We start from the raw sequence: 16,168 nt of genomic DNA on the forward strand, positions 1-16,168 counted from the left end.
TTCCCATTCTTCCCCGCCTTTTGTACTGTATGCGTTAGTGTGTAAGCTTGCACTTCGAACATCCATATTTTGATTTCTAAAGCGTTAAGTCTCCGAGAAGGTAGCAGATGCTTCTTGACTCTAGGACACTCACGCAAATTAACGCAGACAGGCCCCAAGGGGCAAACCTGTTTCAGATCAACACCGCTCCCACCTTTCCACGTGAGAGGGGCATACCAGATACGGACGACAGGTGGCGGCCTTGACATGACGGGAAGGGGCTTGCACGAACCCCTCTGGCTCTCCTCTCTATGGTTCCACTTCCTGGCACTATTTCCTCCCTTTCCTTTTTCACGCGACGCCAGGGCGGGGCCACCACTCGCGCAGGCGCAGTAGCCGTTAAACCCCCCCCCCGCCGCCGCCGCCTGTATCCGACTCCGAGCGCGAGTAGCCACCGATGTCTCGCAAGCAGGCGGCGAAGGCCCGGCCGGGGAAGGCGGAGACGGAACGCAAGCGGGATGAGCGGGCGGCGCGGAGGGCTCTGGCCCGCGAGAGGCGGAACCGGCCTCAGACGGAAGGCGAGGGAGTGGGGACCGGCGGGGGCCTGACGGGCCAGCTCCAAGCGCTGGGACTGCGCCTCAGGGAGGTGCCGGGAGACGGGTGAGCAAGCCACGCCCACGATCCACCGTCGGTCGCGCTCTAAGCCACGCCCCCAACCGCCACGCGCGCAAGCAGGGACGTCCCACGCCGCGTCTTCGGCCCCGGGGCCAAGACAAGCCCCGCCCACATTGCCCGCAGAGGGTCTGAGCTGCGGCCATGCAGCGCGTTAAGGTTATTGCTTTTAAGAGGGGGAGTATAGATATCTTCTCTTGATCCCCCCCCCCCCATGTTGTGCACCACATGAAAACATAAGTTTCTTTGGAATTAGTACGTAGTCGTGTTGGTCTGAAGCAGCAGAACAAAGTTTGAGTCCAGTGGCACCTTTGAGACCAGCAAGGCTTTATTCAAAGGGTATGCTTTCGTGTGCAAAGCACACTTCTTCAGACGAATTGGAATAAGATCTCGAGGGTTATTTACAGGGAAAAAGAGGGTGGGGGAGGAGCCATTCAGAGCCCAGATCCATATGCAGAGCTGAAATTGGATCAGGTGGCCGGTAGGGTCAGTGGATGGCAACAAATTAGCACCTCAGTGCAAGCGTTAACACAGAGACGTGAGTCTGAAATTGGAGTCCTGCCAGGGCTCTTACTTCTTTAGCAACTTCTGCACTGGGGAGAATCTGGTCGTTAAAGCTTTTGAGCACTTGCTAGAGTCTTTTGCCAGGGCTGATGTTGGCATGTGTTGAGGTGGGGCATCTGCCGAGGCCCAGACTTTCTGGCAAGACCCACAGTTGCGAAGCCACCACCACCAGGGAAGAACCTGCAGAGAATGTGCAACGATGGCACCTCTGACAGGCACAGTGGTGGTGTTCCCATCTGCGCACACCACCGAGTGCCACTGGGGAAATGACATATGGTCAGTGGGAAGGGCTCACAAATGGGCAGTGGAAGGAAGGACTCACGGGCAGGTGTATCCATACAGGTCTCTAGAAAATCCTGGCGCTTCCTTACAACTGTATTTGGCTTGTGTATTGTTCCTTTGTGTACTGTTCTCTCCAATCCTGTTTGGTGCCATGTATTGGAAAGCATGTAGTCATGTATGGCTGCGAGAGTTGGACTATAAGGAAGGCCGAGCACCGAAGAATAGATTCTTTTGAACTATGGTGCTGGAGAAGACTCTTGAGAGTCCCCTGGACTGCAAGATCAAATCAGTCAATCCTAAAAGAAATCAACCCTGACTGTTCCCTGGAAGGCCAGATAATGAAAATGAAGCTCAAATACTTTGGCCACCAAATGAGAAGGGAGCACTCACTGGAGAAGACCCTGATGCTGGGAAAGATTGAAGGTCAAAGAAGACGGGGACGGCAAAGGATGAGACGGTTAGACAGTGTCATAGATGCAGCGAACATGAAATAGAGCAAACGTCAGAGGACGGCGGAAGACAGGAAGGCCTGGCATGATCTGGTCCATGGGGTCACAAAGAGTCAGACTCGATTGTGTGACTGAACAACAACAATTGGAAAGCACTGGCATAGTTGCTTTTTCTTGCCTCTTCAGCCCTTTAGCTCTGTCTTGTGGGCAAGACTGCTGCTCGCAGCGTCTGTCACTCTAGCATAGCCCCTGGAAGCTGACGTGCTTTGGCTTGACAAGAGATGGGAGCTGACCCTCACCTGCCCCGTAAATCATGATAGGAAGAGTCCCCTGTGGAAGGCTGGTCTCCGTTCCTGGGATGAGAACCGAATCACCAGAGGGAGACCAGGCAGATCATTTGCAGGAACCTGACAGTGAATTTTTAAACTGAGAGGAGCAGATGCTCACTCCCAGAAAGGCTTGTGCTCGTGTGGCAGGGGAGACGTGTACCTCTCTGACATCAAACAGAGCTTGGCAAGGATGAACATTTAAAATGGTGGTGTCTGTTAATGCTATGACTGAAGGCAGACTTGGCACATTCCATTAGGGAGGAAGGTAGTGGCAATGCTCTTTGAAGGGTAACTTGTGTTTGTTCTCAGCTGGAGAGTTCATTGCAGGCAAGTGAAGGCTGCAAGTAAGAAGTCTTGCTTCAGGGTTCAAGTGAGGGAAGTTCTTATTGCTTGAGTTTGTGGTTTAGTGGTGTCATTTCATTATATTGCTTGCCTTTAACGTGTCTGCACCCTTTCCCTCCTATTGCATGGAACAAGCTCACCTTCCGTCTGTCTTCCTCCTAGCAACTGTTTGTTCCGGGCTCTCGGGGACCAGCTCGAAGGACACTCCCGGAACCACCTCAAGCACCGCCAGGAAACAGTGGACTACATGATAAAGCAGCGGGAAGATTTTGAGCCTTTCGTGGAAGATGACGTTCCCTTTGAGAAGCATGGTGGGTTCGTCCCAGCGATGCTCCTTCTAGGGTGCTCATTTTATCTATAATGTAATACAATGTTTAACATGCCAAGAGTTACTAAATGTCTTAGCCATCACATCACTGTGTTTGTTTGGTTGCATTTCCTTCTAGGGCAGATGGCATGTGGAAGATGGGAACTAAGGAGCCAAAGGCCAAGTTAATTGTTTTATTTATGTCATTTATTTCCTTTCTCCCCAGTAACGACCCAAAGCCGCTTATACTGTTCTCTTTCCCCCTATTTTATTCTCACAGCAACCCTGTAAGGTAGTTTAGGCCAAGAGTACACTGTTGGGGAACTTCTCAACGGAAAGCTCCAATTTGGTGGGTAGGCTGGCTGGGCACTTCCTTGCCAGAGAGAGTGAGAGATTCACAGACAGAAGTTTCCCTCTAAGTTCAGTTTATTATTTCCAAGTAGATATTAAGTAAAATAGACAGTTGAACATAAGGAAATCCACAGTGTACACTCAGACAATGAGGAATATATTCCGACTACTGACATCAAGGCCCCTGGGCATTGATGAGCAGCCCCAACCCTTGCTAAACCATAGGTATATACCTGTCTTGGACCAATAGCTGGTACTGAACCTACTGACATGCCTTACACATATGACTACCATGGATGTGATGTGGACCCAACTAGAACTGACTTGATGCAGCCACCCATGATTCCTCCCCTTTGTTCTATCTCTGGGGTCAGGAAGCTCTCAGAAGGTCAAGGAGAGTGAAGGAAACTAGTTTCAGATACCCTGTCCATTTTGGTTCTGATAGTGACACCACTAACTTCTGGAATGTATAAACATCCTCTAAGGCAAAATTCATGTACAGAGATCGTTACTAGGAGATTCGCAGCATTTAGCAGAGTCCTGAAGCCTTCTGGAAACAGAACCAAAGATTCATCTGTAGAAATTAAAGTATCACAGATTTAGCAGAGGACTGAGGCTCAACGCAGGCCCTAATTCCGCAACATATACATCTGGTCTAAGGTCACCTAGCAAGCGTCCATGGTAGAGTGAGGGTTTGAACTGGGGTATCCCAATCTTAGGCCGACAGTCTAACCACTATGCAGTGCTGGTTGTTACTTGACATAATTGTAACTTGTATGCAAATGCAAGGTGGCACCTCTTTTTATTGATGGCAGACCTAGGGAAAACTCTGGTCTTGCATTTGAGTAAATATTGTAACGACTGGCCCTTTCTTGCCTCCCACTCTGTCTTGATGATGAGGCTGTTGTTCTGTCTAGCTTCCGCTGTTTTATCTGTGTGGTATCTTTTCCAGGGTTTTTTTTGGGGGGGAGGGGATTGGTATCATTTCATATGTTTCCTCTCTTCTGGTCTCTTCCAGTTGCCAATTTGGCACAGCCTGGCACTTTCGCTGGCAACGATGCTATTGTAGCCTTTGCGAGGAACAATCAAGTGAACGTTGTTATCCACCAGATGAATGCCCCTCTGTGGCAGGTAAGCCTCAAGCTGAGTGGGCAGGTAGCAAATCGGGAAGAACTGATGGGCTGTCACATTGTCTGTGCAGACCTACTCTCCTGTCTAGAGATGTAAAATTCCCGGAAATTTTGAAGCTCGGGAAAAAAAACGGGTTTTGGGGGGGGAAACGGAAATTTTCAGAAAAATTGAAAAAAAATGCTACATTAGCATTTCTTTTGTCTTTTCTAGATTGAAAGTCATTCTGTTACTTTAGGAACATAAAATATGACTATGGACATTTTTACTTGGCATGAAATTATCACAACTAGCATATTAAAAATATAGTGTATCCAAACAATTATTACAAACAGAATACCCACCCACATGCAAAAACAAAACTGAAACCTTTTTATTTTCTTCTGACAATAGCACCTCCTAAAGGAAGAAATGCATCTTGTTCTTGCATTGGAGAGTTCAGTTTGTAACCTACAGCTTGCTTGTCCTCAGTGCACAGAAATTAGATCAATCTGATACCATATATATATATATACTAGAAATAAGGCCCATTGTGGAAATAAATACAACGGGATCTAGAGGGGGGGGGGGGTTTGAGGTGTGGAATGGAGTGAAGTCCAATCAGCTTCCATATGCAAAAGACCAGGTTGTCGCAGCAGTTGTGGTGTGGGCGGGACCCGGGCTTTGCCTTCTGATTGGTGGTGATATATGCTGAGGAGCAGTGCCATCAGCCATACACTAAGGGAGTGCATTTTAGAATTAGAACTTTGGCACCCACTATTCAATTATATATAAGGAGAGATTAGAAATGATTTGGAAAATATTTGAACACCTTGTCTTAAAATATTTTATTCATCATGTTAATATAAAACGTTCCATAATCAATTTTTTTCTTTTCTTTTTTCAATTTTTCCAATTTTTCGGAAAAAAACAAAAAAGGCTTAAGGAAAAAAACGGAAAAAACCCGTTTTTTCCCCGAATTTTTCCAGTTTTTTTCCGGGCCTTCACATCTCTACTCCTGTCACAAACAGCTGTTTGCAAAAGAATGTTTTGAACAGTGTGAAGAGGGAGGAGGGGAACAGCCCCTTTGGTGCACAAAACAGTGCATTGTAAACAAGCTTGTGCTAACAGAACACCTTCATGAAAATTAATGTTTGACCTCTTATGTTCTGTGTGGAGTGCAGCTGGGGGGGGGGGGGGTAGGGGGGGGGATTGGCTCAGCATCAGTAAACGGCATTTATTATTCTGCATGATTAGAGACACAGAATCTGGGGCATTATTGTGGGGAGAGGGAGGTAGGTAGAGGTTTTGGGGAAAGTGGTTGCTACTTCGCTTCCTGCCACAATCAGTGTGGAATGTGAGAGAGGGGCTTTCTAATTTCTTAAAGTGTAGCCCACCCTTCAACCAGATATTGCTCTAGCTCCCAAGGGGGGAAAGCAGTTCCATTATTGGAATGGATCTTGCACAGTCCTGGCTGCTAGCCAACTGCAACTCTGCTTCTGTCTTCCTCAGACTCTGGAAAATGGCTGGCTGGAGTTCCAGTTCTTGAATGCTTGGTATCTCCTTGTGGGGAATAGAACCTGGCTCCAGTCATCCGGGGGCATCCCTGACAATGTCTACCTCTCCTCTCTTGCAAGGATTTTCAAGCGGCCCTCTTGAGTTGTGTGAAACTCTTGGTTTTCTTTCCTTAAAAAGTGGATTGCTTTGAAATTTACATTGGGTGTTTTACCAAGGGACATGTGTCCATTGGTGTTTTGTATTGGGGGCTGCCTGCTCCCATGTAAACCTACTTATCTACTTCAATCATCTTCAGAGGCTCTGCTTTGGGTGACCCCAGCATCTCAGTCTAGACGGGTGGCTACCCAAAAAAGGGCTTTTTCTGTCATCATCCTGAAATTTTAGAACTCCCTCCTCAGGGAGAGCCATCTGTCTCCCTTTCTTGCTGTTTTCCTCCAGTTTAGTGTTCACTCCCTAACTCTTATTAACGTTCCTTCCTGCTTGTGTGTTTGTGTTGAATTGCCAGTTTGGTGTAGTGGTTAAGTGTGCAGACTCTAATCTGGGAGAACCAGGTCTGAGTCCCCACTCCTCCACTTGCAGCTGCTGGATGACCTTGGGCAAGCCATAGTTCTGCCAGAGATGTTCTCTCAAGGACGGTTCTGAAAAGAGCTTTCTCAGCCCCACATACCTCACAGGGCATCTGTTGTGGGGAGGGGAAGGAAAAGGAGTTTGTAAGTCGCTCTGAGGCTCCAAAGTGAAGGGTGGGGTATAAATCCAATCTCCTCCTCTTCTTAAAGATGATATATATATTTGCATTTTAAGAAGTGTTTTAACAGTTTGACGTTTGCCACTTTGGGGACTATTTTGGGGGGGAAGGCAGCTTAGAAGTATAAGAAAGAAAATAATTCAAATATTTTCAGCACAGATCTGTTTTCTTAAATTTGGTGGTGGGGGTTTCCTCCCATAGTTTAATTCTTCAGAACATCCTGATTTAAGTCCTGTCACCAAGTGTCACTCCAAGTACATGACCTGTCACCAAGTGTCACTCCAACTTTCACAGATTCGAGGAACAGACAAGAGCAACGCCCAAGAGCTGCACATTGCCTACCGGTACGGAGAGCACTATGACAGCGTTCGAAAAATCAACGATAACTCAGAGACTCCTGCCCGGTTACAGACAGAGGTTGGTTCTTCTAAACTGGGTCATATGTCTAAAGACACATGGGGTTGGCTGCACTTGCTTAGTGGTGGGCAGTAGTGTGGGTGTAAAGCCAAGTGCACACATAACACTTCCTTCTGCCAAGTCAGACCATTGATACGTCATAAGAAGCTGCCTTATATTGAATCAGACTATTGGTCCATCAAGGTCAGTCTTGTCCGCTCTGAGTGGCAGCGGCTCTCCAGGGTCTCGGGCTGAGGTCTTTCCCATCACCCATGACCTGATCGTTTTAACTGGAGATGCTGAGGATTGAACCCTGGGACGTTCTGTGTATCAAGCTGATGGTCTGCCACTGAGCCACAGGCCCTTCCATTGATCTATCAAGGTATGGTCTATTTTGACTGGCAGTGGCTCTCCAGGGCCTCAGATCTTTCACATCACTTGCCACCACTGTTCCCTTTAAGCTGAGTTAGTGTGAGCCAGCTCACAGTTTTTTAGCGCAGGAAGGATGGCTCCAGAGCAAACTAATCTATGCAGTAGCCAAGTCACTCGCTCACAACTTTAATGCCAGTAGCTCACAAAGTAGAATTTTTGTTCACAAGACTCCACAGCTTAGAGGGAACATTGCCTGCCACCTAATCCTTTTAACACCCTTCTGCATATGAAGCAAATGCCGTACAGCTGAGCCACGGCTTCACCCCTTAAAGTGATTTGCACGTGAGCTTCTCTGTGAAAACAGATTTAGGCAAGTCAGTCAAGTGTAGGGTGGGAATCTGAAATGTAATCCTTCAATGGAGATTGACAGCCACACAATCCCTCTTTAAATAAATATCCAAGACATGCTGGGTAACGAGTCTGATACGTTGTAAAAAATTGCGCAGTTAAATCTCCTTCGATCAAATCTATGTCAGGGACAAATTCTGTAACCTATGGCCACAAGCAGAGAGAAACCTCAGAGGCAAAAAGCAGAATTGAGCATGGAGGAGGAGGGAAGGAAACAGCCATTTTCAAGAGATCATTATTATAAAAGCTTGTTTAAACATCTAAGAAAAGAAGTCTGCCTCGGGAGGTGGTGGATGCTCCTTCGCTGGAAGTTTTCAAGCGGAGGCTGGACGACCATCTTTCGGGTATGTTGTAGGGATGTAGGGCTATCTTTCGGCTATGCCCCTGCAGAGTGCAGGGGGTTGGACTAGATGACCTGCAAGGTCCCTTCCAACTCTAACATTCTATGATTCTATGATAAGCCTGACTAGATAATGAAACAGTAGAAAAGAGCAAAGAGTCCAGTAGCACCTTAAAGACTAACAAAACTTGTGGCAGGGTCTGAGCTTTCATGAGTCACTGCTCTTCCACACCTTGTGTTAGTCTCTAAGGTGTTACTGGACTCTTGCTTTTTTCTACCACTACAGACAGACTAACCCAGCTACCCCTATGATGATGACAGCAATTGATGCCCTGTAAAGGATATGGCTTCACACCTTTCCCAGGTGCACATAGAGCTACTACACGATTGATCTAGCTGTTTTCCCAGCAGTTACTCTGTGCTGTACACTCATGTGCTTCTGAAGCTGAACAGCTGGTAATTTGACTTGCAAATGAGATCCCCAGACCCAGACGTTTTCTCCCTGTCTTCCTCCTATGTGTGTGTGGGAACAGTTTCCCTGTGACATTCAGTCCTCTTAAACTGCCAGTGGAAATCTGCAGTTGCTGCACAATTGAGCATGGGGTAGTGATCACAGGGTCACTACTGAAATCAGCAGCTCCATTTTCTCTCCAAGAGAAACACGTGGCTTGAGACGGCCCCTTTGTCCCAAACATTTCCTTGTGTTGGTTCGTGTTACTGACCGCCACGGATTTCCCAAAAATTTCCCATACTAACCCTTAGTAGAGAGAGACTGGGGAGCTTAGGTAGATAATGTTTACACTTCTTAGCCAAAAGGGACTATAATATTCTAACCAAAATAAGATCTTTGGGCCTCTCCTTGGAGGAGCTAGCTTTTTCCTCTGAAGTGTATATCTTCCAAACAATCAAACAGAGGCTGTTAGATACTGAACTTCAAAAACTGCAGCCCCTTCATCCCCCTGTCTATTCTTCAGCTACATTAAATCTTAAGAATGTTGTGGGATGTATTCCCCGGTATTTGTATAACCTTGATAGCCCTAGCCATCGAAGAGCGTTCTCTCTTGCTCGAGTAAATGCCTTTCCATCAAAACTACTGTATGGTAGGTTTCAAAATATTCCTAAGCATGAACGGAGATGTGACTGCGGTTCTAACTCTCTTGACTCAATTGATCACATATTGTTAGACTGTTCGTGCCATGCATCTGCTAGGGAAAAATGGTTAAACACTTGGTTGCATGGTAAACATCACCTTTCCCATGAAATAAAATGCCAATTTCTATTGAACGATATAACAGCAGAGATTACTGTGGCAGTGGCCAATTTTTTAGTTGACGTGATAAGAGTGAAAAACTTGGGAAACTCCGTGTCATGATTTTATAATTAACTTAGATTCTTAGTTGATTGTGTCATTTTCTGTCTCTGATTTTAATGTTGTATATGCCATTAAAGGTTTATTGATTGATTGACTGGGGAGCTGGCCACAGGGTTCCCCCTCAAGAGTCGTAACTGAGCTGTCTACTACTTGTGTGGTTCCAGATGCTGTGCAAAAACGAAACCAATAAAAAAGAAAATCTCCAACTCAATAAGGAGGAGGAGGAATCTGAAGAGGAGATCCGAGACGAAATCGAGGATGCGGTGCAGAAAGTTCGGAATGCAACCGGCTGCTCGGTGAGAGTTTTAGCATCTCTCGGTTGGGAACTGTATGTGCAGGTGGAGGTGCCTCTCGGTGCAAGCCCGTTTGGGTAACTCATTCTGCCAAACCGTCTCAACAAGAGATCTGGCATGATCCCCCCCAGCTTTTGGAGGTTTAGTTTGTACCATGCAATTGCAGAAAATGAGATGCGGCTAGACCCCTCTGGGCATAAACAGACTTGCTGACATGCCTTTTGCTCAGGAAAGCTGAGAATTGCTATCTTGCGAGTGCTGAGAGCTTGGAAGTTCCCTTGTGGAACTGCAGGGTTCAGCTGTCCCCGATCCCAGTCCCCTGATGGTCTTCTAGTCCGGGTCACCTCTGTTGCCTTAACAGAGTCAAGAGTGACTGTAGTGGCTCAGCCCCAGATGACTCAGTCCCTAAGTTGAATGTAGCTTCAGTCATGAATCCCACCATGTGGTCTAAGCTCTCGGCCTCAGCTCTGTGTCTGCAATAGGAAGACAAGCAACACCTTCCTTATATGGTTGCCACAGTAGTGTTGGGGTGTTTTGAACACTCTGCAGGAGTTAAATATAGGCATCGTCGGCATCTCAAATCCATCCCACATGGGTTTTTTTGTCCCTTTCTTATAGGATGCTCATTTAATTGTCCAGGTCCTTGAGTCAGAGAACTACAGTATCGAGTCTGCAATATTTACCGTTCTTCAAATGAATGAGGTGAAGAGGCTGCGTAAGTGCCCAGCGAGTCCTTCTGCCTGCCAGCTGACTTTTCAAACAGCCCTTTCTCCGTCATCAGTCTTAATTGGGAAACACAAGCTTCCGCTTCTTCCCTCCCAATGCTGCCCCCCCCTCCCCCGTAGTTTCTGATTGCTGCCCAGCATTAACTTGCACACTCCTTTATTGATAACCGCAGTCACCCTAGTGCTGACACCAAGGAATGCCTTCCGTTTCTGACCCACCCTGCTTCCCCTTTCAGATGAGGAGGAAGCACACGAGGCTCTAGCGAACCGGCAGAAGTCGCATCCCCAGTCGGCCCTCTGGGAGGAGAACGGAAGCGGCGCCCGGATTTTTGGAACTCAGGGCGTAGAAAACAACAAGGCCCCGACGAGCCTTGCAGAAGGAAACCAAAGCAGTAAAAAGCAGGCTCCCAAGGTACCTAAAAGGGGCAGATTGCCGAAAGGCTCTTGGGAGTTGCTGGTATTTCAGGCAGGGGAAGGACTTGGTCTGGACTTAGCAAGTCCGCAGCAGAAATTCTCGGTTTCCTGATTGACTCACTCTCTATTGCTTCTTCAGCAGTGTCGCCGCTCACCCTCTTGTCCAGATACTCAGGTTGGCGTGCCTGGTTTAGTTTGCATTGTTAATTCTGCCCACAGTCCAGTCTCTGTGCCGTCTCTTTCCCCAGGCTTACCATGATCTCCTCTTCCTGCTGCTCAGGCTGCAGTTCATGCATATTGTTGGCAACCCTGAGTCCTTTGCCCTGCTCTGGTTCTCCTCCACTCTTAATCCTGTTCTGTTGCTAGAATTATTGGTCCTTCCCTCTGTGTGTGTCCAGCGTGTGCTTCATTTCCTATACTCAGGTTTTTCATTTCCTTGATTCCCTCTGCTGTTCAGAGGGCAGTCTTTGCTCATGGATTCAAGCAAAGTATGAAAATGTGTTGACCGAGAAAATGTGTGGCTCAGAATCTTTTGAGAAGGTGCTTCACCAATCCCGCTGCATTGAGATAAGCCAGTTTCAGATCTTGTAAATAGTCAAAGAGATTCACGGAAAAGAAGTTAGTACAAAAGGGAAAAAAGCTGTGAACAAATTACTATGAATCTGTATAAGTCTTGTGTTTTGTTTCATACATGCTCTGTCAGTATCATTCATGCAAAATAGTTCACACAGAAATCAATCAAGTATATATATTTAATTCTCAGTCAGTATCTCAAAGAAGTACTGGTCGAATCTGCATTTGTCGTTCCCACCGGTGTCCCAGCCTTCTGACTCCATCTTCAAAAAAGCTGTCTACATTCGGTCGTTTTCACACCTCAACAGTGCTAGCATACTTTTGCACGTCCGCATATGTTTATTGCCCTTTCGTGGCGGCTCCACTGTCATTGCAATTCTGCACTGCTTTAAGAGTATCTTCTTCAAACAGCATTCAAAGAGAAAGACGGCGTCACAGCAGCACGAAACTGATTTAAAAATGCAAATCCAGATTCGACCACTGTGTCGTTTCCAGTTCATCAGTTTCAAAATATAGCAGATGAATATATCCAAATGATTCCGTTTTCAGTTCAGTTTCAAAGGCCGTACGTGAAGACTGTTGAAAGGACACTTCCATTTCACCTCTAAATGGATATTGAGATACTGAATGAGAATGGGATAGACCTATGGATTGATTTCTGTGCGAACTATTTTGTATGAATTATATTAACATAGATTGTATGAAAGTATCTTTTTCAGTTGCACAATACAAGACATACATTGATTCATAATAATTTGTTCACTTTCCCTCCCCTTTTGTGCAGTGTTGCCATGGGGGGGTGTCATGTGACTCATCAGCAGTGGTGTCACGGGTGCAGTAGACCCCAGTGATACTTGAGTAACCATGATCCTGACTGTGCTCCACGCGGCTGTGGCCTTGCTGGCTGGCAAAACACTGCATCTCCCCAGCAATGGCGTGAACATAAGGCAGTTTCCTTACTCTACCTTGAGTGATGTCCACCATAGCTTAGGGGGTCCCTTTCTGATCCAGTGAGTTGCCGAAAGCTGGTGTCCCAACCCTTTGTGACATAAGGCTGTTTTAATCATTTTTAAAATTTTATTTTATTTTATTTGGCTTCTGTCCCGCCCTCCCCGCCGCAGCAGGCTCAGGGCAGCTCACAACATTATTACTGATAAAACAATTTCTCAGTTAAAATTATAATAAATTAAATCTAAAAACAATACATAAAGTGCTAGCAATGGCATACAACATGGCGGGCAGGGGTCATTTCTTAGAAAAAGAGGTGCAGGAGCTTATTAGCATAACTCATTAGCATAACTTATTTGCATATGCCACACCCCCTGACATCACCAGAAGTGTGTCAGAAGGCAACACCCACCACTCAGGCTCCACTGGACTGTTTTGGATTGCTAGCTATTGGGGGGAGGAGCGATTGGGGGGGGGGGGGAACGTGCTAATCTGTCCTCGCAGAGGAGGGAGAGCTTGTACCTGAATAAAACTTGGTCTTAAAGGTGCCACTGGACTGTTTTGGACCGGGGGTGGGGGAGGCTCTGCAATTTACCTGGCTGTTTCTTGCTCTGACTGGGGGCTGCTAGGAGCCGGGGGTGGGGCTTGTTGCATGTGCCCACTCCCTGGGCTCTTTACTGCCGGAGCTCTGCTCCTGTGCGCTCCTACAGGAAATGACCCCTGATGGTGGGAGTCCACAATTAGCGCATGGTCTGGGTCATGTCAGCAAGGCACAGGCTATTCAGTGATGTTAATGATATTATTGGTGTTATTAAAATGTTGATGGTATCCGGGCCAGGGTCTCAGATGGTTGCGGTGGCTCCTTAATCGAAGGCCTGGTGGAAGAGCTCGGTTTTACAGGCCCTGCGGAACTGTAAGAGGTCCCGCAGGGCCCTGATGTCTTCCGGGAGCTCTGCATTGCTCTGCATTGGAGCCACGACCCCACTCCACCCCTGCTAGATCCACAGGCCATGCTTTTGTTCTTTCCTTCCTTGATGACATAGCTTTGGAGCATTCCAACACCCGTGTCCCAAAATCTGCTGCCAGCACCGTCCCGCCAGATCAGGCTCCAGCCTTCTTCTGTTCCCTTTGCTGCCTCCCTAACTTTCCCCTGTTCGACAGGTGTCCAATAGGCAAAAGAAGGATCAGCAGCGGCTGGAAAAGAAACGCCGCCAGGAAGACCGACACCGGCAGAAAGTCCTGGCCGGCAAGAGCAACAATGCTGACAATAACAAGAGCAGGGTGGATCCTGAGACGCAGGTCACCCTGGTGAAGACCGTGGCAGCCCTGAACATCTGATTGAATGGCCTTTCCTGTGGACCTGTGGGGAGGACGGAACTGAAGCCCCTGCGCCTGACGAAGCAAACCACCCACTCAAGAGCAAATACCTCACTTCCTGTCTGGTTTCTGAGCAGTGGTGGTTGCTGAGTTGTCTGATCAGGTGAAGCAGATCTTTGGCCTTGTTCGAAAATGGCAATAAGTGACCGGGGGGGGGGGGGTGCAGTTACCACCACTGGAGGGTGAACTGCTGGACCCTGTGAACAGAATCCTTCCAGTGGGTCCCATCACTGCAGACTTCACAGAGCTTTTTCACAGAGCTTTTTCCATAGTCGCTTCCAGGGTCGTTCTTTGTAAATTAATTTAAATGGCTCTCCGTGAGTGTCAGGTTTTCCCAGCTCAGGAATGTTGCCCTCCCTTTGGGCAAAGCAAATAGAAAGCTCTTCCCGAATTGTATTCCAAAAGAAAACTCTGCCAAAGGTTGTACTGAAAACAAGTCTTTTGGGTTGTCTCTGTTCTGTTCATTTGCTTGACTGTAACTTTACGAAGAGAAATTCTAGGCAGAGCTTGTGGAAGTGGTGCCTGTTGGGGTAGCAGGAGGTGGCACAGCTGATTCTCTACAAACGGGGAAAGTTATCCTACGTCACCAGTCTATACCTGATGGGGTTGTATATCTGTGCTGCAGAAAAAGTAGAGGAGGGACAGCTTCTCTTTGTCTTAGACTGGATTGTTCCCAGTCTTGATTAAAAGGAGGTAAAGTGAGAGGGCTTTCCGGATTCTAGCAGTGTTTGGTGTGACTCAGCCTAGCCTGATTACATCACACCTTTACAGATACGTACCGGAGGAGGAGCCAGATTCCAGGAGCTGCCGGTCCTCGTGAGATTTTGGGCCTGCCGAGCTTGTGCGATAACAGTCGTTCCCGATAAAGTGGTGAGAGCAGCTAAAGAATATAGCCCCCGATGGCTTCTAAAGTACAGCAGCTAGTAAAGTACAGCCACTTAACTGAGGAAGAGTGATGGTGGGAAGGGGGGGGGAGGAAGAGGTAAGCTTCCTCCTCCCACAGTTAGTAGAACTTGACAGAAATGAGGCACGGTAGCTTAAATGCTGACCAAAGTGTGCTTGCATTTGCAACATTCAAATTTTCTTTTTACTTCTGAGCATTACAGATAAGCTAAAAGACACTGGGAACTCAAGCCCTTCTTAACTATTCGTTAAATCTGTGCCCTGAAAATAACAAGAGCAAACTTCCTAGTTGTACTAGTTCATGGTTTTTGTCTCCAGGTCTCCTCAATGGGACTATTTTATTGTTAGAAATAAAAATTCTTGCAGTGGTCAGGTCATGCTAGAGGAAAACCAAGGGCAGGCAGCAACGAAGTGTTTCGTCTTGGGGGGGAGGGCGGGTGCTTTAGAATTATTAAGTGGGCCTGCTGTGCTTTTAGTTGATTTGGAGGGAGAATTTTGACTCATGCAGTTTTTCCTATTGCAATACTGCAGTGGTGGAAAATGCTACATTCTTTGTCTTGCTATGATTTGGGATCGAGAATTAATCCTGCAGCTCTCTTATCCAAAACGTAGGCTACACTCAACTGACAGTTCAAAGTGCCATTTGGAATTCATGGAAGCCCAGGCCATGGATCCAACAGAGTACCATTTTAGTTTCCCACACATGGATAGAAACCTCTGGAGGAAGTGATGTCACCTGCACTTCCTGCCATCAAAGCTGCTTGAAAGCGAGGCCCCGCTGAAGCTTAGCAAACGATTCATTCCTCACTTGTCCGCTCAAACTGCGGCTATAGTTTGGCCTGAGTTCCCCGATAGTTCCTGGGAACTGGGCCTGTTGCTCAACCCTTCTTAGTCATTTCAAAAGAAGCAGTCGTCAATGATTGACATAGAAAGGGGTAAGTGGCAGTGATCCAGGTTTACAGCAGTTACAGGTTGCACAGATACAGAATGCACTAACGGGGTGGGGGTAACAATGCCATATCTTTGTGGTCATCTCAATAAACTTGTCCTCACTGAGGCCTGTGATCAACTGAATCCACCAAAGGTCTTTGTCTCGGTCTTTTAAAGCATCTGTTTTCATAGCTATTGTGTATTGCCCTGGCATAATAACATAAGAGAAGCCAATGTTGGATCAGGGCAATGGCCCATCTAGTCCAACACTGTCACACAGGGAGGTCCAGCAGTGGGACCAGGACACTAGAAGCCCTCCCACTGTTGCCCCCCCCCAAGCACCAAGAATACAGTGCATCCCTTGCCCCAGCCTGAAAGTTCCTATCTATACCATGCGGCTAATAGCTACTGATGGACTTTTGCTCCATATGCTTATCTAATTCCCTCTTGAAGCTGTCCATGCTTGTAGCTG

General features: G+C 47.1%; 1 protein-coding gene across 1 annotated transcript; it reads left to right on the forward strand.

Annotated features, from left to right (window-relative positions):
- Positions 1-391: 391 nt before the first annotated feature.
- Positions 392-15,839, forward strand: OTUD3 (OTU deubiquitinase 3). The gene is made up of 8 exons (XM_015424182.1): positions 392-639; positions 2,780-2,928; positions 4,294-4,406; positions 6,940-7,062; positions 9,698-9,829; positions 10,445-10,541; positions 10,788-10,963; positions 13,648-15,839. Exons 1-8 carry the CDS (start codon positions 437-439, stop codon positions 13,822-13,824), a joined length of 1,170 nt encoding a protein of 389 aa, XP_015279668.1. The 5' UTR covers positions 392-436; the 3' UTR covers positions 13,825-15,839.
- The last annotated feature ends 329 nt before the right edge of the window (positions 15,840-16,168 follow it).

This window comes from Gekko japonicus, unplaced genomic scaffold (genome assembly GCF_001447785.1).
Source record: "Gekko japonicus isolate JY-2015 unplaced genomic scaffold, Gekko_japonicus_V1.1 scaffold2493, whole genome shotgun sequence".
Classification (NCBI taxonomy): domain Eukaryota; kingdom Metazoa; phylum Chordata; class Lepidosauria; order Squamata; family Gekkonidae; genus Gekko; species Gekko japonicus.